This window comes from Nerophis ophidion, unplaced genomic scaffold (assembly GCF_033978795.1).
Source record: "Nerophis ophidion isolate RoL-2023_Sa unplaced genomic scaffold, RoL_Noph_v1.0 HiC_scaffold_42, whole genome shotgun sequence".
Lineage (NCBI taxonomy): Eukaryota > Metazoa > Chordata > Actinopteri > Syngnathiformes > Syngnathidae > Nerophis > Nerophis ophidion.
The window spans coordinates 503,366-526,625 of record NW_026906964.1 but is presented as its reverse complement, the minus strand read 5'-3'; the positions used below and the strand labels follow the sequence as shown (position 1 = coordinate 526,625).

The following is a 23,260-nucleotide window of genomic DNA, read 5'->3' as shown; positions in this document are numbered from 1 at the left end:
CTGTTTCTTCCCCTCCAAGTAAGATTGCATCCAGCTTGATGAGGTTTCATCGAATCCGATTGCTCTGAGCTTATCCAACAGTATAGCGTGGTTAACGGTGTCAAAGGCCTTCTGAATGTCCAGCATGACCATGCCGCAGTATTTATAATGTCCAGCATGACCATGCCGCAGTATTTGCCCGCGTCCACCTCATGTTTGATGTGCTCGCTCAGATAGAGAAGGCATGTGTCAGTGGAGTGGTTAGTTCTGAAGCCGGATTGGAATTTGTACATTAGTTTATTAGTAGCAAGGTATCTATCAACCTGTTCATAAACTATTTTCTCCATTACTTTGGAAATGGAAGTGAGAATAGAAACAGGTCGGTAGTTACCAGGTTCTAATTTGCTTCCTTTTTTATAAAGGGGGGTTACTCTTGCTATCTTGAAATCCTTGGGTACTTGGCCTTGTTTAATTGAGAGGTTTATTATATGAGTGATTATTGGGGCAATGGTGCTGGCAGAGTCCATGAGGAATCTGGAGGGGATATTGTCAAGGCCGGTGGTCTTGTTTGGGTGGAGCGCGCTCAATTTATTAAGCACCTCGTTAGCTGAGACCATTTCTAATTTGAAATTGTTGTTGACTACTCCTAGCTTTCTGTAGAAGGCTTTAATGTGTTCTACACCAAAGCGACCAGAATGTTGGGATAGCTTGTTTACGAGAGTTGTGGCTATGCTGGTGAAAAAGATGTTAAGTCTGCTTGCTATCTCTATTTTGTCATTGATATAATTTTTTTTTAAGGATTTAGTCAGGTTGTTTGTTTTATTTCTTAATTTATTGCATTGCTTTTTGAGCGTTGAAAGGAGTGATTTGAGGTTATTATTATTGGGTTGTTTATTTACTTCGGTTTTACACTTTTGGTATTCGAAATATTTTCTGTCCCTATCTTTTATGGCAGCTAATAGGTCTGGATTGATCCACGGTTCATAGCGGGCTTTGATCCTGACTGTTCTCATGGGAGCTATATAATTTAGTATCGCTAGGAACGCAGTTTTGAAGCCATCCCAAGCATCTTCAACCAGGTTGCTCGTGAGCACAGGGGACCAGTCCCACTCATCTAATTTGAGGTTGAAATTATCACTGTTGTATTTTTTAAGGGATCTGGATTGAGCTGTTATGTGGCCATTGGCTTTAGGTTTACTTATTTTGCGCGTGCAGAAGGTTATATAGTGGTCGCTAAAACCACAGATCATGACCCCACTATTTTTAATATTATGCCGGTCCGATGTGAGGATGAGATCTATGGTTGACTGGGTGGAAACACACACCCGTGTGGGGAGTGTTATTAGCTGGGAAAGAGCATGCAGATTACATAATTTGCTGTAAGATTTGAAGACAGGCGCATCTCTGCGTTGAATATCTGTGTTCAGATCTGCAGTTATAATAATCTCCATGTTTTCTACACCAGCTAAGCACTCCTCCAGGGCACCATAGAAATCACTCTGATTAGGGGGTCTGTATACAGTCCCTATTAGTACCGGCTTAGCGTTAGTGAATTTGATTTCTGCCCACACAGATTCAAGGGTATTGTGCTTGAGATCAGAGCGAGTTATGTATTTAATATCCTGGTGAATATACATACAAACACCACCACCATGTTTATTCCTGTCCTTTCTGATGACCGAGAAGTTTTCTATCTCTATCTCTGAATCAGAAACACTCTCATCTAATTTAGTTTCGGAGAAACACAGGATATTTACCTTATTTTTGTGGAACATTTCTCTGATTTGGTCGAGTTTATTTCCAGAGAGGCTGTTCACATTAAGATGGATGATGTGTAGCCCACCGGAACCAAAGACAACATCAGAGTCCGTTGGAGAGAAGTACTGTCCAGAAGATGGAGGGGTGTTGGTTGTTATTGAGGTTTCTGTGGCAAGACTTGGGGGAGGAAGAGAGGGAGAGTGGCCTATTGTTCGTCGTCCAGGTGATGGGGGAGCGGTGTGGTTGAAGAGGGGGAGGGGGGGCCAGGTAGGAGTGGTGGGGGTAGATGTGCTTTTCGCGGGTTTTGGTGAGGTTGAGAACAAAGACCATGGATCCACGAAGAGACCCCCGAAACCTGTGTAGGCTGTGGGGGGTCCAGGTGACGCGGTGATGACCCTCAAGGTTTCAGGAGAAGTTAGGAGGACCTCCGCGCTGCCGACTTTAATGGTGGCCAGGGAGTCGTCAGAAGCCGTTACGCCGTCCGCCGCTGAGCCGCTGTCCTCACCGGTGTCTGAGCAGTCTTCCTCCATCTCTGGGCCGCCAACCGCACCGATGTTCGGGGTGAAGTCCTCCGTCGTGCCGCCGACCGCTGGATCGCAGGTGAGCTCGTGTGATGGTGAACAAGTAGGAGCTGGCGTAGGTGGACAGCTAATGTTTTTAGCATAGCTCCGACGAGGTCCCGCAGCTACGCTAGCTTCCTCGGCGTCGTTAGCAACAACATTGCTAGGCTTCGCCTTCGACTGTGGATGAGAGAGAGAGTCAATCTGATGTGCAAACAAGATCATGAAACTTCAGTATACCACAAATACAACTTGCTTCCGACAAAAAAGTATACACAATTGCTGTCTTCCTCGCTGATGAAACATGATAGCAACATGCATCTGCTAGCTCAGGATCGCCCCCACTTCTCAGTGTGGTGAGTTGGAGTATCAATCAATCAATCAATGTTTACTTATATAGCCCTAAATCACTAGTGTCTCAAAGGGCTGCACAAACCACTACGACATCCTCGGTAGGCCCACATAAGGGCAAGGAAAACTCACACCCAGTGGGACATCGGTGACAATAATGACCCAGTGGGACGTCGGTGACAATAATGACTATGAGAACCTTGGAGAGGAGGAAAGCAATGGATGTCGAGCGGGTCTAACATGATACTGTGAAAGTTCAATCCATAATGGATCCAACACAGTCGCGAGAGTCCAGTCCAAAGCGGATCCAACACAGCAATACAGTGCTGAAATCTGTATTTTCAAGGCCTACTGAAAGCCACTACTACCCACCACACAGTCTGATAGTTTATATATCAATGATGAAATATTAACATTGCAACACATGCCAATACGGCCTTTTTAGTTTACTAAATTGCATTTTTAAATTTCCCGGGAGTTTCTTCTTGAAAATGTCACGGAATGATGACGTGTACACAAGACGTCACAGGTTTTTAGGAAGTATGAGCGCTGCACACACACACAGCTAAAAGTTGTCTGCTTTAACGGCATAATTACACAGTATTTTGGACATCTGTGATGCTGAATCTTTTGCGATTTGTTCAATTAATATTGGAGAAGTCAAAGTAGAAAGATAGAGGAGGGAAGCTTTAGCCTTTAGCCACACAAACACACAGTGATTCCTTGTTTGAAATTCCCGGAGGCGAAGCTTTCCTATGGATCAGAGCGGTCAAGCGAACATGGATCCCGACCAAATGTCAACCAGCAGTTTTGGGTGAGAAAATTGTGGTAAAAAGTCGCCACTTACCGGAGATCAGTTGAGCTTGTGCCATCCATACAGCTGCCGTCGACTTCCTTCAAACACTGGCCTCAAGACACCCGTGGACACACCCCTCTGACTATCAGGTAATATTAAACTCACTAAAACACTAGCAACACAATAGAAAGATAAGGGATTTCCCAGGTTTATCCTGATAAATGTGTCTAAAAACATCAGAATCCGTCCCAATGCAATCGCCTTTTTTTTAAAACTTGATTTATTTATTTTTTTTCTAGTCCGTCGCTATCAATATCCTCAAACACAAATCTTTCATCCTCGCTCAAATTAATGGGGACATTGTCGTTTTCTCGGTCCAAATAGCTGTTTTTATTGGAGGCTCCGATTAAAAACAATGTGAGGATTTGAGGAGCCATCACACGGGTGACGTCATCGTCTGCGACTTCCGGTAAAGGCAAGGCTTTTCTATTAGCGACCAAAAGTTGCGAACTTTATCGTGGATGTTCTCTACTAAATCCTTTCAGCAAAAATATGGCAATATCGCGAAATGATGAAGTATGACACATAGAATGGACCTGCTATCCCCGTTTAAATAAGAACATCTCATTTCAGTAGGCCTTTAGGTCTTATGATCAAGGAATAATGAGGTCACACTGATATTAGAACATTAATGCTAAGGTTTCATCCAGTAGTGGACCGGTTATGTCTGATGATGATGATGATGATGAAGATGTATCTGTGCAAGTGAACAATTGGATCCACAAGGGACAACAACCCTTTCCACAGACTACACACACATCATAAACATTGATCTTCAAAACCTTCAACAATATATTTGAAGAAGACTTTAGGGTTGAAAGTGAAGATGTGAGGTGAAATAAGTACAAATGCAGCAATAAAAACAAGCAACTCCACTCACGATGGCTCTAAAGTTCAGTGATGTGTTGCTAACTTCAGACTTTTTCTTCTTTGTTGATGTTTTGCAGGAGTTAACATTCATGATGTAATAATGCTGCTCAGTCCACATTTTGTTAACAATTTTATTCATTCATTCTTTTAATTGGATAATAACATCAATAAAAATGCAATGGAAGAAAATGTGTGAACAAAAAACAACTGTAAATAATAAGAAAGAAGTTCTCTCTTTAACAATGAGAAAATAAAATAAAATAGTACATGATATTCAATAAATGCACACAACTTAAAAAGTAATTCCAGAACAACATAGAATAACAGTAGAAGATGAGAGGCACTACATACAACATAAAATATACATTCATATTAAACATGCTGTGTTTTAAAGTACATTTAGCACAATCACTGCTTAAGTGTTTTTAAATCCCTGCAGCTTCCATGACTGTTACACACTTGTGTTTACTGACCTTATTCTTAACCCTGAATGTTTTATCGCACACAGTGCAACTAAACGGTTTCTCTCCAGTGTGTGTTCTCATGTTTCTGGTCATGACAAGCTTTGTGGAGAAACTCTTCTTACAAACAGGGCAAGTAAAAGGTTTCTCTCCAGTATGTGTTCTCATGTGCGTGGACATGTTAAGCTTTCTGGAAAACCTCTTCTTACAAAGAGAGCAAGTAAAAGGTTTCTCTCCAGTGTGTGTTCTCATGTGTCTTTTCATTTGCTCATTTATGGAGAATCTTTTGGGACACACTGAGCATGGAAAAGGTTTCTCTCCAGTGTGTCTTCTCATGTGTGTGGTCATGTGTTGCTTTCTAGAGAAACTCTTCTTACAAACAGAGCAAGGAAAAGGTTTCTCTCCAGTGTGTGTTCTCATGTGTGTGGTCATGTGTTGCTTTGTGGAGAAACTTTTTTTACAAACAGAGCAAGTAAAAGGTTTCTCTCCAGTATGTATTCTCTTGTGTCTTATAAAATCAGTCTTCAGTCTAAATGATTTCCCACATTGAGAGCAGTCAAAGTGTTTGTTGTTAGTGTGATGTCTTGTATCACCTTTACAGTCATTTTTACTCTCCAAAGGTTTTTGGATGTGGTCACTGTGATCAGAAGAGTCTGACATCGTCTGGTCCATGTCTGACAGAGGAGCAAAGATGCTGTCTGGTTCTGACTTTATATCTTCACAATGCTCTCCATCAGCTTCTGTGATGTGTTGACTTACAAGCTCCGCCCCTCTGTTCTCCTCACTTTGACTGTGATGAAGCTGTAAGGACTGAGCTTCATCTTCATCATTATCCTCCACCAACCTTTGAAGCTGCTTCCACAGTTCCTCCTCTTCCTCTTTAATGTGGGAGGGGGCCTGTAGCTCCTTCTGTCCCACACTGGAGCTCCACTCCTGCTGCTTGGAGGGAATCTCTTCATGACTCTCTGCTGACACCTGCTGGACGTCTGCAGAACATAAAACACAAATGAGGTGTTACTGTATTGAAGTTTGCAGTATTCAAACTATTCACATGTGAGCTAGGCCAAACAGACAGTGATGGGCAAGCGACCTGGAAAATGTAGTAAGCTAAGCTACAAGTTACTCTCCATTAAATGTAGCTAAACTATCCTCAGAGAATTGTAGCAAGCTACACTACATGCTACACTGCAAAAGTAGCTTGCCACATCAAAGCTACATTTAACAGCATTTCTATCTATTGGCCCACATGTATAATGTCAGTGTTAATGTAACTGAGAGTGTACACATGGACCCAGTGAGAGAACTACATGTCTTCAACTCATCACTGAGCTTGTTCCACCACTTAACTCCTAAAACTGTGATCCATTTGCATTTTATATCCCTTCTTACTTTACCTATTTCAAAAATCAATATCCCCCGTAAATGATAGTTTTCTCCTCTTAATTGAAATAACCTAAGAATACAAGCTGGAAGACTGTTGCTGTAAACATTTCCACAAACTTCAACACAATATGTTAAATATGGAAAAATAAAAGAATAATATAACTGTGGAGAGGGGCGTGGCCTACGTGTTCCCTGCGGGCGGGGCGTGTGCAGGGGCCGGCCAGGAAGCAGCATACAGGTGAGCAGATACCTCAGCTGGAGCGAGTGATCCAATCACCTGTTCCCTTTATCAGCAGCGTTGGAAATCTTGAGGGGAAAGATGATGAGAGTGACGGAGAGAGAAAGACACACACGGCAAGATACAGTGAACAAACTAGAGAGCACTGGACTGATGCAGTTGCATGTACTGCCATCAATAAAAGTGTAAATCACTGAGACCGAGTGTGGTGATTCCAGCCAAACAACGGGGGATCTGGGACAGAGACCTTCCACAGTGGCGCCCAACTAAGGACGAATCCAGGAAAGATGTCGGCACCAAACCCCTTGGAAGCGCTTGGACAAGTGCTGGCGCAAGTATCAGCAGCAAGTCAGCAACAATCGCGACATGAAACGCATGGTAGAGGGGGAGGATCCTCAAACAATCCTGGACGTGTTCGTGGCGTCAAACAGGTGGCCGGAAGAAGAGTGGGGAGCCAAACTGCTGCCGCTCCTGGTGGGGGAGGCGCAGCGGGCGGTGTTGAGTCTCTCGGCATCTGCCCACCTGCAATACACCAACCTCTGTTAAGCCATCCTGGACCGGATCGGCAGCAGCTGACGCTGATTTAGAGTGATGACGCTGGAGCCAGAAGACCGAGCGTTCGTGTTCGCCTACCGGCTGAGGGACGCAGCGACCCGCTGGCTCCGGCCCAATGGACAGGATCCAGGTGTGCTGGAAAGCATCGTTTTGGAGCGGTTCCTGGACGCCATCCCGGCTAGGACATGAGCGTGGGTGAGATACCACAGCCCCCCGAGCGTAAAAGCAGCGGTGAGGTTGGCGGAGGAACACCTAGCAGTGCAGAGGGAGGCAACCCCGAGGACGGCCGCAGGATCCACCCCAGCACCCCGGCGTCAACTCGCCCCGCGATGGGGGGGTATGGAGCGGGCAAGATCACCCGGGCATAAAGACCAGGTTTTCCTGGTGGCCACACAAACACTTACACACACACACGCAGGCACGCACACACGCACACACACACCACTAACGTTGGGACACGGGTTAACAATAAATCTGATGTGTGCATGTTGCAGGTTCCCAGTGCTGCGGCGAGAGGGCTTCCCTCGCAGAGGGCACCTCAACTTCCAGGGCTGGTGTGCTGGGGGTGCAGACAACCCGGTCACGTGCACAGGGATTGCTCCATGATGGAGGTGGGGCAGGCAATGCGGGTTGTCGAGCCGCCAGCACCCGCCCCCGATCCAGGAGAGACGTGCTACGTCCCGGTAAGAGTACAAGGGGGTACATATCGGGCGATGGTGGACTCGGGCTGTAAGCAGTCCCTGATCCACCAAAACCTGGTTCGACCCGATGGCTTAACATTTGGGGTATGACGAGACACTTAATCGAGTCATGGTCCAATTCTATTGGCCAGGCCTCCGGGCGGATGTGCGCCGGTGGTGCGCAGCCTGGCCAGACTGCCAGCTGGTGAATCCAGCGGCCACTCCACGGGCACCGTTACGCCCATTATCGCTCATAGAGGTTCCATTCAAGAGAATTGGCCCGAGTACACGGGGACATCGTTTTGTTTTAGTCCTGGTGGATTACGCATCGCGGTATCCCGAAGCAAAGCCTTTGCGCTCTATCTCCGCCAAAAGTGTCGCGCAAGCACTGTTTCAGGTCATCTCCCAAGATGGAATCCCAAAAGAGATTCTGACTGACCGGGGCACGTCCTTTATGTCACGCATTATATAAAAGAACTGTACGGATTATTGGGGATAAAAGCGATCCGCACCAGCGTGTACCTGCCACAAACGGATGGACTGGTGGGGAGATTGAATAAAACGCTGAAAACAATGAGCCGTAAATGTATGCACAAGAACAAACATAATTGGGTAAATGGTTGGATCCCCTCATGTTTGCGATGCAGGAGGTACCCCAGGCCTCACTTGGTTTTGCACCGTGTGAGTTATTGTACGGCCGGAGGCCTCGCGGAGTCTTGGACGTCATTAAAGAAAGCTGGGAGGAGGGTCCAAGCTCCAGCAAAAATGAGTTACAGTACGTCCTTGACATGCGAGCAAAACTCCACCAGGTGGGGCGCTTGTCACGTGAGAATTTTCTCCGTGCCCAAGAGCGTCAGCGGCGCAAGTATAACCGGGGAACCCAACTGCATAAATTCACACCGGGAGAGAAAGTGCTTGTATTGCACCGCTCGGCCTGAATCGGGCGGTGGAGGCATGTGGAGAGGGGCGTGGCCTACGCCTTCCCTGCGGGCGGGGCATGTGCAGGGATTGGCCACGAAGCAGCAGACAGGTGAGCGGATACCTCAGCTGGAGCGAGTTATCTAATCACCTGGTCCTTTATCAGCAGCGTTGGAGATCTTAAGGGGAAAGAGGATGAAAGTGACGGAGAGAGAAAGACACACACGGCGAGATACAGTGAACAAACTGGAGAGCACTGGACTGATGCAGTTGCATGTACTGCCATCAATAAAAGTGTAAATCACTGAGACCGAGTGTGGTGATTCCAGCCAAGCAAAGGAGGATCTGGGACAGAGACCTTCCACAATAACATTCGCAGACATGTCTTATTCGGCATGTTTTACTTTATAAAGAGAAGCAATGGATTTGGATATTTTTCCCTTTACTGTATTTTTCGGATTATAAATCGCTCCGGAGAATAAGTCGCACCGGACGAAAATGCATAATTAGAGAAGGCATTGATTGATTGATTGATTGATACTTTTATTAGAAGATTGCACAGTACAGTACATATTCCCTACAATTGACCACTAAATGGTAACACCCCAATAAGTTTTTCAACTTGTTTAAGTCGGGGTCCACGTTAATCAATTCATGGCAAAAAAACACATATAAGCCGCACTAAAGTATAAGTTGTATTTTTGGGGGGAAATGTATTTAAATAAAATCCAACACCAAGAATAGAAATTAGATAGGCAATTTAAAATAAATAAAGAATAGTGAACAACAGACTGAATAAGTGTAGGTTATATGAGGCATAAATAACCAACTGAGAAGGTGCCTGCTGTGTTAACCTAACATATTATGCTAAGAGTCATTCAAATAACTATAACTTATAGATCATGCTATACCTTTACCAAACTATCTGTCACTCCTAATCGCTAAATCTCATGAAATCTTCTTCCTCGGTGTCGCTTCTAAACAACTCTGCCAAGTCCAAAGTAGACAATGTACCGCTTCATCTTCTATCGGTACGTCTAGGCACTTATGTGAATAAGATAAATAATATTTTTTGATATTTTACAGTAATGTGTGAATAAGTTTCACACATAAGTCCCTCCAGAGTATAAATCGCACCCCTGGCCAAACTATGAAAAAGAAATGTGATTTTTTAATCCGAAAAATACGGTATATATTCAACATAATTTATTATCAATTATTCTTCCCAATAATTTAGTTTCGTATACTCTATCAATTTCCAATTGATTTAGTTTTGCTTCACAATTTGTCCTTGCACCACTTAACACCACAAATTAAGTTTTCTTATCATTTAAATGATAACTTATAAATATCAAAACATTTTTTTAGCTGAATCAACTCAACTTCTATTAACCTCAACACTTCCTTCAAGTATTCTCCTGAACAATATACATGTGTATCATCTGCAAACATAATACATTTTAATCTATTAGATACTGAACAAATATCATTTAAATAACGAGCCTTGTGGAACCACACACACACACACACACACACACGCATGTATAAATATATTATATATATACAAACCCCGTTTCCATTTGAGTTGGGGAATTGTGTTAGATGTAAATATAAACGGAATACAATGATTTGCACATTCTTTTCAAGCCATATTCAGTTGAATATGCTACAAAGACAACATATTTCATGTTCAAACTCATAAACATTTTTTTGTTTGCAAATAATCATTAACTTTAGAATTTGATGCCAGCAACACGTGACAAAGAAGTTGGGAAAGGTGGCAATAAATACTGATAAAGTTGAGGAATGCTCATCAAACACTTATTTGGAACATCCCACAGGTGTGCAGGCTAATTGGGAACAGGTGGGTGCCATGATTGGCTATAAAAGCAGCTTCCATGAAATGCTAAGTAATTCACAAACAAGGATGGGGTGAGGGTCACCACTTTTTAAGCAATTTGTCGAAAAGCTTTAGAACAACATTTCTCAACGAGCTATTGCAAGGAATTTAGGGATTTTACCATCTACGGTCCGTAAAATCATCAAAAGGTTCAGAGAACTTGGAGAAACAGTCCTGTCGCATGTGTTACATTTGTCCGATATTTAAATGTTTTTTAGTAAAATAAAGCCACACTTTCGACCGTCGACGCCCGATATCCATGCTTGACTGACTCGCTCGGCTACATAGGCTCGGCTATGCTAACACTTCCGGCGGTGGGCGCTTCTTCGTTGGTGTTCAGCGGCTTCTTCTTCCGGGTCGGCGGACATATCATTTGTTTCCGGTCGGCGGACTGGGTATCGAAACTAGGAATCGAAATTTAAACTTTTGAACAATTCCGGGAGAATCTGAAAGTTAGTCCCGGTTCCAATCGATACTCGATACCCAACCCTAGTCACGGGGGCAGCAGCCTAAGCAGGGAAGCCCAGACTTCCCTCTCCCCAGCCACTTCGTCCAGCTCTTCAAAGGGAATCCCGAGCCGTTCCCAGGCCAGCCGGGAGACATAGTATTCCCAACGTGTCCTGGGTCTTCCCCGTGGCCTCCTACCGGTTGGACGTGCCCTAAATCCTGACCAGATGCCCGAACCACCTCATCTGGCTCCTCTCCATGTGAAGAAGCAGCAGCTTTACTTTGAGTTCCTCCCGGATGACAGAGCTTCTCACCCTATCTCTAAGGGAGAGCCCCGCCACACGGCGGAGGAAACTCATTTCAGCCGCTTGTACCCGTGATCTTATCCTTTTGGTCATGAGCCAAAGCTCATGACCATAGGTGAGGATGCGAACGTAGATCGACCGGTAAATTGAGAGCTTTGCCTTCCGGCTCAGCTCCTTCCTCACCACAATGGATCGGTACAACGTCCGCATTACTGAAGACGCCTCACCGATCCGCCTGTCGATTTCACGATCCCCTCTTCCCTCACTCGTGAACAAGACTCCTAGGTACTTGAACTCCTCCACTTGGGGCAGGGTCTGCCCCCCAACCCGGAGATGGCATTTCACCCTTTTCCGGGCAAGAACCATGGACTCAGATTTGGAAGTGCTGATTCTCATTCCGGTCGCTTCACACTCGGCTGCGAACCGATCCAGTGAAAGCTGAAGATCCTGGCCAGATCAAACCATCAGGACCACATCATCTGCAAAAAGGAGAGACCTAATCCTGTGGCCACCAAACCGAAACCCCTCAACGCCTTGACTGCGCCTAGAAATTATTTCCATAAAAGTTATGAACAGAATTGCTGACAAAGGACAGCCTTGACGGAGTCCAACCCTCACTGGAAATGTGTTTGACTTACTGCCGGCAATGCAGACCATGTTCTGACACTGATCATACAGAGAGTGGACCGCCACAATAAGACAGTCCGATACCCCATACTCTTTGAGCACTCCCCACAGGACTTCCCGAAGGGACACGGTCGAATGCCTTCTCCAAGTCCACAAAGCACATGTAGACTGGTTGAGCAAACTCCCATGCACCCTCAAGGACCCTGCCGAGCGTATACAAAGCTGGTACACAGTTCCACGACCAGGATGAAAACCACAGTGTTCCTCCTGAATCCGAGGTTCGACTATCCGGCGTAGCCTCCTCTCCAGTACACCTGAATAAACCTTACCGGGAAGGCTGAGTAGTGTGATCCCACGTTAGTTGGAACACACCCTCCGGTCCCCCTTCTTAAAGAGAGGGACCACCACCCCGGTCTGCCAATCCAGAGGTACCGCCCCTGATCTGATCCGTACCATACACGGTGTTGACATTGCACTGCTTCCCCTTCCTGAGGCGGCTGAAGGTGGTCTAGAATCGCTTCAAAGCCGCCTGGAAGTCGTTTTCCATGGCTTCTTCTCCTATGTTTGAGTCTTTGCCTCCGCGACCGCTGAATAGGCACACCGCTTGGCCTGTCGGTACCTGTCCACTGCCTCCGGAGTCCTATGAGCCAAAATAACTCGATAGGTCTCCTTCTTCAGCTTGACGGCATCCCTCACTGCTGGTGTCCACCAACAGGTTCTGGGATTACCGCCGCGACAAGCACCAACTACCTTGTGGCCACAACTCCAATCAGCCGCCTCCGCAATAGAACATGTTCCACTCGGACTCAATGTCCAGCACCTCCGTCGTGACATGTTCAAATTTCTTCCGGAGGTGGGAATTGAAACTTTCTCTGACAGGAGACTGCCAGACGTTCCCAGCAGACCCTCACAATGCGTTTGGGCCTGCCAAGTCAGTCCGGCATCCTCCCCCACCATCGCAGCCAACTCCCCACCAGGTGGTGATCGGTAGAAAGCTCCGCCCCTCTCTTCACCCGAGTGTCCAAAACATGAGGCCGCAAATCCGATGACACAACTACAAAGTCGACCATGGAACTGCGGCCTAGGGTGTCCTGGTGCCAAGTGCACATATGGACACCCCTTATGTTTGAACATGGTGTTTTTTATGGACAAACTGTGACGAGCACAAAAGTCCAATAACAAAACACCACTCGGGTTCAGATCCGGGCGGCCATTCTTCCCAATCATGCCTCTCCAGGTTTCACTGTTGTTGCCAACATGAGCGTTGAAGTCCCCCAGTAGGACAAGGGAATCACCCGGGGGAGCACTCTCCAGTACTCCCTCGAGTGTACCCAAAAAGGGTGGGGACTCTGAACTGCTGTTTGGTGCGTAAGCACAAACAACAGTCAGGACCCTTCCCCCCCACCCGAAAGCGGAGGAAGGCTACCCTTTCGGCCACTGGGTTGAACTCCAACGTGCAGGCTTTGAGCCGGGGGGGCAACAAGAATTGCCACCCCAGCCCGTCGCCTCTCACTGCCGGCAACGCCAGAGTGGAAGAGAGTCTATCCCCTCTCGAGAAAAGTGGTTCCAGAGCCCTTGCTGTGCGTCGAAGTGAGTCCGACTATATCCAGCCGGAACTTCTCCACTTCACGCACTAGCTCAGGCTCCTTCCCCCCAGTGAGGTGACGTTCCACGTCACAAGAGCTAGCTTCTGTAGCCGAGGATCGGACCGCCAAGTGCCCTGCCTTCGGCTGCCGCCCAGCTCACATCGCACTCGACCTCTATAGCTCCTGCTATGGGTGGTGAGCCCATTGGAGGGGTGACCCACATTGCCTCTTTGGGCTGTGCCCGGTCGGGGCCCATGGGAACAGGCCCGGCCACCAGGCGCTCGCCATCGTGCCCCACCTCCGGGCCTGGCTCCAGAGCGGGGCCCCGGTGACCCGAGTCTGGGCGAGGGAAATCTGGGTCCATGATTTTTCTTCTTCACAGAGGTCTTCGAGCTGCTCTTTGTCTGATCTCTCAACTAGGACCTGCTTGCCTTGAGAGACCCTACCAGGGGGCATAAAGCCCCCGGACAACATAGCTCCTAGGATCTTTTGGACACTCAAACTCCTCTACCACGATAAGGTGGCAGCTCAGAGAGGAGGTCATACCAAAGACTATAAAAAATTAGAATATATATATTTTTTTTATTGTCATACCAAAGACTATAAAAAAATGTGACCCATTACCTCCCTTCTTGGCGCTCAGCATCAAAGGTTGTAATTGGGGGTTATATCACCATAAATGATTCGTGGGCGCGGCACCGCTGCTGCCCACCTCCACCTCACTTCCCAGGGGGTCAAGGGGATGGGTCAAATGCAGAGAACACATTTCAACACACCTAGTGTGTGTGTGACAATCATTGCTACTTTAACTTAAACTTAAACTTTTTTTAATGGATCGCCAGGAGGACGGTTGATAAAATATGGCCGTGACTCGTCGTGAGAAAAGTGTGTTCACTTCAAAATGACACCTTGTGAGTGAATTTGAAAATAAAACATTGTTATGAAACAAACTTTTGTGTGGTGTTGCTTCCTTATTTGTCATCATTTAGCGCTGATTTTAACGTGTAGTGGCAGCAGCTGAACTGAATGTCACACCGTGTCATAATTAAATTGGTCAGCCCGAACAACAGATAGCAGTATCATTAAGAAATAATAATAATGGGTTAGATTTATTTTGCACTTTTCTATATACTAGACCAGGGGTCGGCAACCCGCGGCTCCGGAGCCGCATGCAGCTCTTTGGCCACTCTGATGAGGCTCAGCTGCACATGGCTCAGCTGCATAATCACCGACCCCCTCCCCCCCGTCATTGTTTTGGGGGGTTTCCGGATTTTGGTGCCTCTCCCGGGGCTATCATTCTCGGACTTTCACTCGGACTACAATAGTGAGGGCGTGCCATGACAGCTTTACTTTTAACGTCCTCTACAATATGTCATCACCCGCCTTTACACCATGTTATCTGCGTGCCGGCCAGACGCATGCATCTCGCTGCTCCCATCGTCACACGTACGAGATTGCAAGGGATATAGTCAACAGTCATACAGGTTACACTGAAGGTTGTGATATAAACAACTTTAATACTCTTACTAATATGCGCCACACTGTGAACCCACACCAAACAAGAATGAAAAACACATTTCGGGAGAACATCCTCACAGTAACACAACATAAACGCAACATAACAATTACCCAGAAACTTTTGCATCCATGACTCTTTCAGGCTATATTATACACGTCCGCGCCCCCAACTCCGCCCACCTCAACAGACGCATGGAGGGGGGGGGGGCGGGGTTTGGTGCTAGCGGGGTGTAAAATATAGCCTGAAAGAGTCATGGAAGATTGGGATTCTGGGTATTTGTTATGTTGCGTTTATGTTGCCACAATAGAGTTTATGCCAATTTATTGTGGCATGTTTTGTAGGGTAAAATAATCCCACACAGCTGACATTTTTACCGTAACTTTTAATTCACACGGTTAGAACACAGACCTGTGAAGTTTTGAAGGTGTTCTGGAATATGCAGAACGGAGTTTAGGGAGCAGCAGAAGAGTGGAATGTATTATTTAAATCGGTGCGTTGGAAAACGTGGACCAGAGTTTTTTTAAAAACTGGATCTGGATCGGCATTTTCCCATGCCTTGCCGATATGCATTTTTTGGCAAATACTGGCGGCTGATCCGATCCAAATATTGGATCGGGACAACCCTAATGTGTACACAGCATTACCCTTCTCGCTTAGCTTCTACTCAAACAATTAGCCAGTCACTGTGGATTTCAGTTCAACAACTGAGGCGGCATAGCTCAGTTGGTAGAGCGACCGTGCCAGCAACTTGGGGGTTGCAGGTTCGATTCCCGCTTCCCCCATCCTAGTCACTGCCGTTGTGTCCTTGGGCAAGACACTTTACCCACCTGCTCCCAGTGCCACCCACACTGGTTTAAATGTAACTTAGATATTGGGTTTCACTATGTAAAGCATGTTGAGTCAATAGAGAAAAGCGCTATATAAATATAATTCACTTCACTTCACAACTGAAAATACTTCAATAAAGTTATGTTTCCAATGCTCATCGTTGTGCTCATTCATGTCGATGGTGTCATGGTCCACGTCTTGGACCATGTCATACTCTGGTTTTGTTTCTGTTTTGTTATCATCCTGTGTTGTATTTGGCTCTCTTAGGTCCCGGTGGCACTTCCTGGTTTGTTTCTGTTGTCCTAGCAACGCATTTGTGTCACCTGCTTCCCGTGTGATCACGCACACCTGCCCCTGATTTATCTCCTTATTTAAGACCGCTTTTGTTGGACATTTGCTCTCGGACTGTAGTTTGCTATACGCAACAGATGAAGTCGCATTCCCGCATGTTGAGAAAATACTTTTGTTATTAGATTAGCGTCCATGCTATTTTGTTTGTCTGCTTGTCCCTAGTTTACATACCAGTGCTTTTTGTTCATTCTAGCTCCCACGCTAGTTCTGTTGGTTTTTTTTAGTGCCTTTGTGCCAGTGTCTTTGGTTCACGCTGTGTTCCATCCTCCGCTGCACACACGAGAGAACAACTCTTCACCACGATGCCAGCGAAACGTCACAGATGGGGTTTTAACTTTAAGGGGACCGCGTGCGGTAAAGAAATATAGTCCGTTGGCGAGCAATAAAAAATACTATGAATGTCTTTCTTTGTTGCTCAAACGACGCCTGCGCATACATGCTGCTTCTGGTGAGTCAAAATGCAGGGAAAGAGAACACAAAAATGCCACAAAAGAAAAAGATCAAATCTGTTATTGCTGCTCAGCAGAAATCTGCAGTTCATATTTTGTGCTTCCAATCAACGTTCTCTCTAATCCTGTGCAATTGCGCACTGCTAATGTGTCCTCTGCACACGGCAAATCTATGCCACTCCAAAATCTAACTGAAAAATAAGCGCATAACAATTTTCAATGTAACTGACGGCCAGAACAGAGAAAAACGTTTTCATCATCACCGTTCAATTATTGGAACGTCTGTCGAAACGCTCGAAGGAGGACATGAATTCCGGCGATCCCTTTATTGAGCAAAATTTTTGTCGGCCACAAACACGTGACCAAAACATTGGTAAAAAAGTTCCTATCTAGCAAAATTGGACATTTTCTGCCGCACAAACCTGACCACAACCAAGTTTGTCATTTCAATAGCAGCCGCTCACTCTTTCCCACGTGCACCAACACATGCACTAATGGCACTTAGCCAGTCATGCCTTTACAGACACACAAAAAGCTATAACAATCAAATGTGTGCTTATTCTAGTGTCATTTATTAAGAATCCTAATTTATAAATATTAATCAAGAAATGCTGTTATTTTAAAGAAATACTTATACAAATATAAGATGAGATGCTACCTCAGTAGAAGCATTTAAGTCTCACCTTAAAACTCATCTGTATACTCTAGCCTTTAAATAGACCTCCTTTTTAGACCAGTTGATCTGCCGCTTCTTTTCTTTCTCCTATGTCCCCCCCCCTCCCTTGTGGAGGGGGTCCGGTCCGATGACCATGGATGAAGTACTGGCTGTCCAGAGTCGAGACCCAGGATGGACCGCTCGTCGGGACCCAGGATGGACCGCTCGCCTGTATCGGTTGGGGACACCTCTACGCTGCTGATCCGCCTCCGCTTGAGATGGTCTCCTGTGGACGGGACTCTCGCTGCTGTCTTGGATCCGCTTTGAACTGAACTCTTGCGGCTGTGTTGGAGCCACTATGGATTGAACTTTCACAGCATCATGTTAGACCCGCTCGACATCCATTGCTTTCGGTCCCCTAGAGGGGGGGGGGGGGTTGCCCACATCTGAGGTCCTCTCCAAGGTTTCTCATAGTCAGCATTGTCACTGGCGTCCCACTGGATGTGAATTCTCCCTGCCCACTGGGTGTGAGTTTTCCTTGCCCTTTTGTGGGTTCTTCCGAGGATGTTGTAGTCGTAATGATTTGTGCAGTCCTTTGAGACATTTGTGATTTGGGGCTATATAAATAAACATTGATTGATTGATTGATTGATATATATTATACAATCACAAAGTTACAGGAATGTACAGTACACATGATCCCATGCTTACATCTCATTGTGCAACATGTGAATGTTTTAGCGGGAACTAAATGTCATACCTGAAAGGGTACAATTTGTTTCCAAAGCAGGACCCCTACCCAGACATACAATACTAGTACACAGCTCATGAAAAAACTATATTTTTTGTTACTGTCATTGTAAGTGGTCTAAAACACTATTAGTAGAAAACAATCTCATGGAAATTAATGCTGTCATGTGATTATGATAATAAGAAATGTCACTTATTCAAGCAGGTTAGAAATAAGTTCATAATTTTAAAAGAGACTCAACTGTTTGCAAATTGTGCTCTTACATTTTTCCAACAAAAAAATTAAGACCACCAAAGGACATGTTTTGTTACCATTAGTGGTTTAACAGAACATTTTAGTGTCTATATTCCCCACAATTTATAATTATATTGAATCTATATTCAATGATAGCTAGCGTTAGATCAGGGGTCTGCAACCTGCGGCTCTGGAGCCACATGAGGTTCTTTCATGCCTCCCTGGCTCCCTTTGGCTTTGAAACCGAATGTCAACAAATAATGGTTACTTGATCTATTATATTTCATTTTATTTAGTTAGTTCATTTGAATTTTACAATTGTAATTTTGGAGAGTTTCTGGGATCTTGTCATAGGGAAATAAAACCCATGTGAATATATTGTGGATGTAAATGTATGTCACAGCCCTTATGCGACATCTCTTGCTGCCATGCAATTGTATTGTTTTTAGCGGTCAACCCCTAGCAATGACGGATCAAAAAGACAAACATTTTATTTACTTACATTTTTATTAATTTGCTGTTTTTATTGATGACCAGGTAGTTGTTTTCAATTTTTAGTCAAATAAATATGCTGTAGTTGTATGCTTTCAGAATGTTGGAATGAGTTGATTTTTATTTTTGTATTCATTAATAAGGGAAGGAACAGTGTATTTTGTTTCTAATGTTCAAAATAATTTGATGATTTGCTTTGTTATACCCAGAAATAAATCAAATACATGTTTGATGTCATTAGTGTAACACAACTATAAGTGGTGTTATCGTCATTTTAGGAATCTAACAAGAGTTTGTGGCTCTAGGTGGGTTTTATTTGGGGGAAACAGGCTAAAATGTCTCTTTGTATGCTGAAGGTTGCCGACCCCTGCGTTAGGTCAACACACAAAGCTAATGTGCGTGCACATGTTTTGCATGTGTGGAGTTACATCATTTTGTGCTAAAAGCCATATTCTGCTTTCATGAATAAATGTTTGCCTTTTAGACATTGTGTTAACATTATCTGATTTTTTACCTAATTTAAAAAAATCACCGTTCCTGGGGACTGACTCCATTGAAAACCTATCAGTGTCACTTCTCATTCTGGCATGTGTATGCGTGGCATTATGATCAGTAATGGACATGCATGTGCTGTCAGTCATGTTATGTTACTGATACATGCTACTGGACTATACTTTTATAGTATTACTTGGCTATAAAAAGCTGAATGAGGTCTTATTAGTATGAGTGCACATGTGTGTTACTGTATATTGTTGTTTGAGTGCTGATATTATAATTGTTATATAGAACACTTCGTATTACTTTTAATTTTTTACTGTGCCACTAAATGTTTATAGTATTAAATGAAAACATTTGCTAGCAAAAAAGCAAGGCGTACATCCCATATCATTGAATGTATATTCTATCAGGACAACAACAACATGACTGCAAAGTGTTAGTTGCTTCTCTCGGACTGTTTCTGTGTACGTGCACACGCTCCCAGTGTGTGTACGAGACAGCAGTAAGTGACTAGCATGAACGCCAAACTAATTCCTAACCAGTTTTATTCAATTTAATTATCCATCCCTTTTGTACCACTTGTCCCCTTCGGGGTCGCTGGAACCTATCTCAGTTAGTAATTGTGGAAAAAAATGGACATTTAAAAATATGTATATGTTCTGTTAAACCACTAATAGTAACATAAGCAAGCTGGTGACGATCGAGTTATATTTTTTTGTAAGAAAAAAACTAACTTTAAACAATTTGCAAACGGACACTTTAATTTTAGCTGTTGTATTGGTTTGCTGACTACCTCTGTAACAAAACCTAGGAATGTTTTCTGTTGATTATCCATGTTCTTCTTTAGTTACAATACTCTGTTCCATGAATCTTCTTTCATTTGCATGCCAGATTGTTTACTTTCACTTGACAAGGCTACTCCATTCACTTCAATTATACCAAATGTCCATTTCTTGTTAACAATCAAATATAAAGTTAGTAAACATTTGAGAGTAAGAAGCAAACAAACCTGTTCTGTGTAACACAACTTGATGTTTCTTGAAAACAGCTTCCAGTAGTTGATAGTTTTCCTCCTTTGTTCTAGAAAGTTCCGCCTGGTATTCTGCTATCGTTCTTTCTAACACTACAAATATTTCTTCAACAGCAGCAGTTAGTCGCTGATCCACCAACGCTCTCAACATTTGTAATGTAGACATTTTCACACAATCACAACACTTTACTCTCACACTTGATCTCTACTTAGCGATGTGTTGATAACTTCTGTGTCTTCTGTTAGCAGCTAACAAGCTAAGCTAACTAGCGAGCTAAGCTAACTAACAAGCAAAGATAGCACGAGAAGCGGCACAGTGCTTCTAGCGCATCGAGACCACTTTATCCTTAACTAAAGAATCAAATATGTATGTTATACGACGTAAATATTTCAAACTGGAGAACAAATAATAAGACTGACTTATTAGCGTCCTGCTCGCGGCTTTCTGTGTCGATGTGCTTTCACGACAGTTGGCACACTTGACGTTACAAGGCAGTCCTGCTCTGTTCTGCTGCCTTCCATTTACGCCAGAAGCTGGGAATGACGTCACAGCCGAGTGGAGGAGGAGAAAACACAGAGGCTATTTTCACATGAATGTATCTTCAAGACACTTGACACATTTGGCTTCGGCAATTTTTTTCTGCAAAACAATGAAGACTTTGTACTGCAATGGTAATGGCTCCATAACGCTCAAATCTGCTAAATAGCATTCTATTTTAGTTACATTATTTTACAACACCCTGGCGCTGATTTGTACTGTTTTTGTACTTATTTTTATTATTATTATTTATCGATTGTTTGTAAATGTTGCAGTTTTATAAATAAAGGTTTATAAAAAAAATAAACAAAGGAAGGCAGCAGAACAGAGCAGTACTGCCGATTCTTGGTCCGCGGTCGCTGGAGACGAAGCGGTCGGTGGAAGCTTCCGGAAGGAGAGACGCGGAACTACCAAACATTTGGAGTGAATTTGGCGGCGGCGAGAGTGTCTAAATCTGTTTTGGCGGTTGAGCATAAGCTCTTTTGTGACTGGATGGAGATGGAAGGGGATAGTGACGGGATGTATGAGGATAGTATGGAAATGGATAGGACTAGAGGGGAGAGAGGAAAGAAGGGGAGAGGAGGGAGTGAAGGAAAGGCGAGTACTAAAAGAGTGCATGAAGACGATGAAGAGGTTGATAAGAGGAAAAGGGTTTTGGTGGATGAATATAAGATAATTTATACATTTAAATCAAACCAAGATATGAATGACATTAGTTTGATGACACTGGTTAAGGGATTAAAGAAGGACATTGGAGAGGTGGAGATAGCGAAGGTACTCAGGGACGGACGGCTGTTGATTAAATGCAAAAATGGAGAGCAAAAGAACAAAGCAATGCGATTGCAAAAACTGTGCAACAAAATAATAAAGGAAAAAATCGAAGTGGGAGAACGAAAGGGGGCAAGAGGAGTCGTGACAGGAATCCCAAGAGGAGAAAATTTAGATGATCTGAAAATAAAAATAAAAGGAGGAACTGTCACTATGATGAAAAGAATGATGGCATTTAGGAACGGTGAAAAGACTGAGAGCGAATCCGTGCTAGTGCAATTTGCAGAGGAGGTCCTACCAGAGAGAATCATGATTGGGTATCTAAGCTTCTATGTTAGAGCTTACGTGCCACCCCTAGTACGTTGTTTCAAGTGCCAACGCTATGGGCACATAGCTAGTGTGTGTCATGCTAAGATGAGATGTGGACGGTGTGGAGGAGAGCATGAATATGGACAATGTGGAGAAAATGAACAGGTCAAGTGTTGTAACTGTGGCGGGAATCACACAGCAGCGTATGGGGGCTGCATCAGAAGGAAACAGGAAACAGAAGTACAGCAAATCAGAGTTGAAAGAAATATTACATACGCAGAGGCAGTTAAAATAAGAAATCAAGAAAGTGCAGAACAGGACAGAAGTGAAAATAGTTCAAGAAATAAAAAACAAGAAGCAGCAAATACAGGAATTTCCATGGACAAACTAGTTGTATTCCTGGCTTACGTAATAAACTGTACAGAACAGGCTAGAAACAAGACTGAGAAAATCAAAATAATTGTCAAAGCAGCAGCAAAGTTTTTAAATGTAAAAGAACTATCCTGGGAACAGGTGCAAGGTGAGCTACAGAGAGGAGACGAGACCGAGTCATGTGACCACAATCCAACGCCATGTTGATTGTTCAGTGGAATGCCAGAAGTTTGATAGCAAACGGACAGGAATTAAAGGGATATATTAATAATATGAAAAATAAACCACATATAATATGTATTCAAGAAACATGGCTGAAGCCAAAATTAAACTTTATAATAAAAGGATATATAACGATACGTAAAGATAGGAATGATGGGCAAGGAGGAGGATGTGCCATATTTATTAAGGAAGATATGCATTATTCAATATTAAAAGTAAAACAAGAACTAGAGATAGTAGGAGTAGAAGTACGGAATAATAAAGAAAGATACAAAGTACTAAACTTCTATAATCCATGCAAGGAATTAGAAATTCACCAACTAGAAACAATAATGGAGCACTGGAGTGGCAATATTATTTGGTGTGGTGACTTTAATGCACATAGCACAATGTGGGGTGAAAGGGATGACTGGAATGGGGAAACATTGGAAGCACTTTTGGAGGAAAAAGAAGTGGTGTGTGTGAATGATGGGTGGGGAACAAGGTTAGATGTCGTCACGGGTAAAGAAACAGCAATAGATTTAACACTAGTGTCACAAGGGTTAGCAGGAAAGGTGGAGTGGGAAGTAAATAAATACAGCACAATGGGAAGTGATCACTATCCAATCTTCATTCACATAAACATAAATCATAGGACAGAAAGCACTAGGATAGAAGGAAGATGGAAGTATAATCATGGTGACTGGGGGAAATTTAGGGAAATTACCAACATAACTTTAAAGGAAGTAGATATAAATCAAGATATTGAACAATTAAATACAGATATTACG

General features: G+C 44.0%; 2 protein-coding genes across 2 annotated transcripts in view; one reads left to right on the top strand and one right to left on the bottom strand.

The window, feature by feature from the left end:
- LOC133546752 (gastrula zinc finger protein XlCGF57.1-like) overlaps positions 1–23,260 on the top strand; it is a 732,377-nt gene that overhangs the window by 246,069 nt on the left and 463,048 nt on the right. The gene's annotated exons all lie outside the window — the stretch shown is intronic.
- On the bottom strand, positions 4,488–20,747 carry LOC133546763 (zinc finger protein OZF-like). The gene is made up of 2 exons (XM_061892585.1): positions 20,261–20,747; positions 4,488–5,821 (listed from the first exon to the last, which is right to left on the bottom strand). Exons 1-2 carry the CDS (start codon positions 20,445–20,447, stop codon positions 4,800–4,802), a joined length of 1,209 nt encoding a protein of 402 aa, XP_061748569.1. The 5' UTR covers positions 20,448–20,747; the 3' UTR covers positions 4,488–4,799.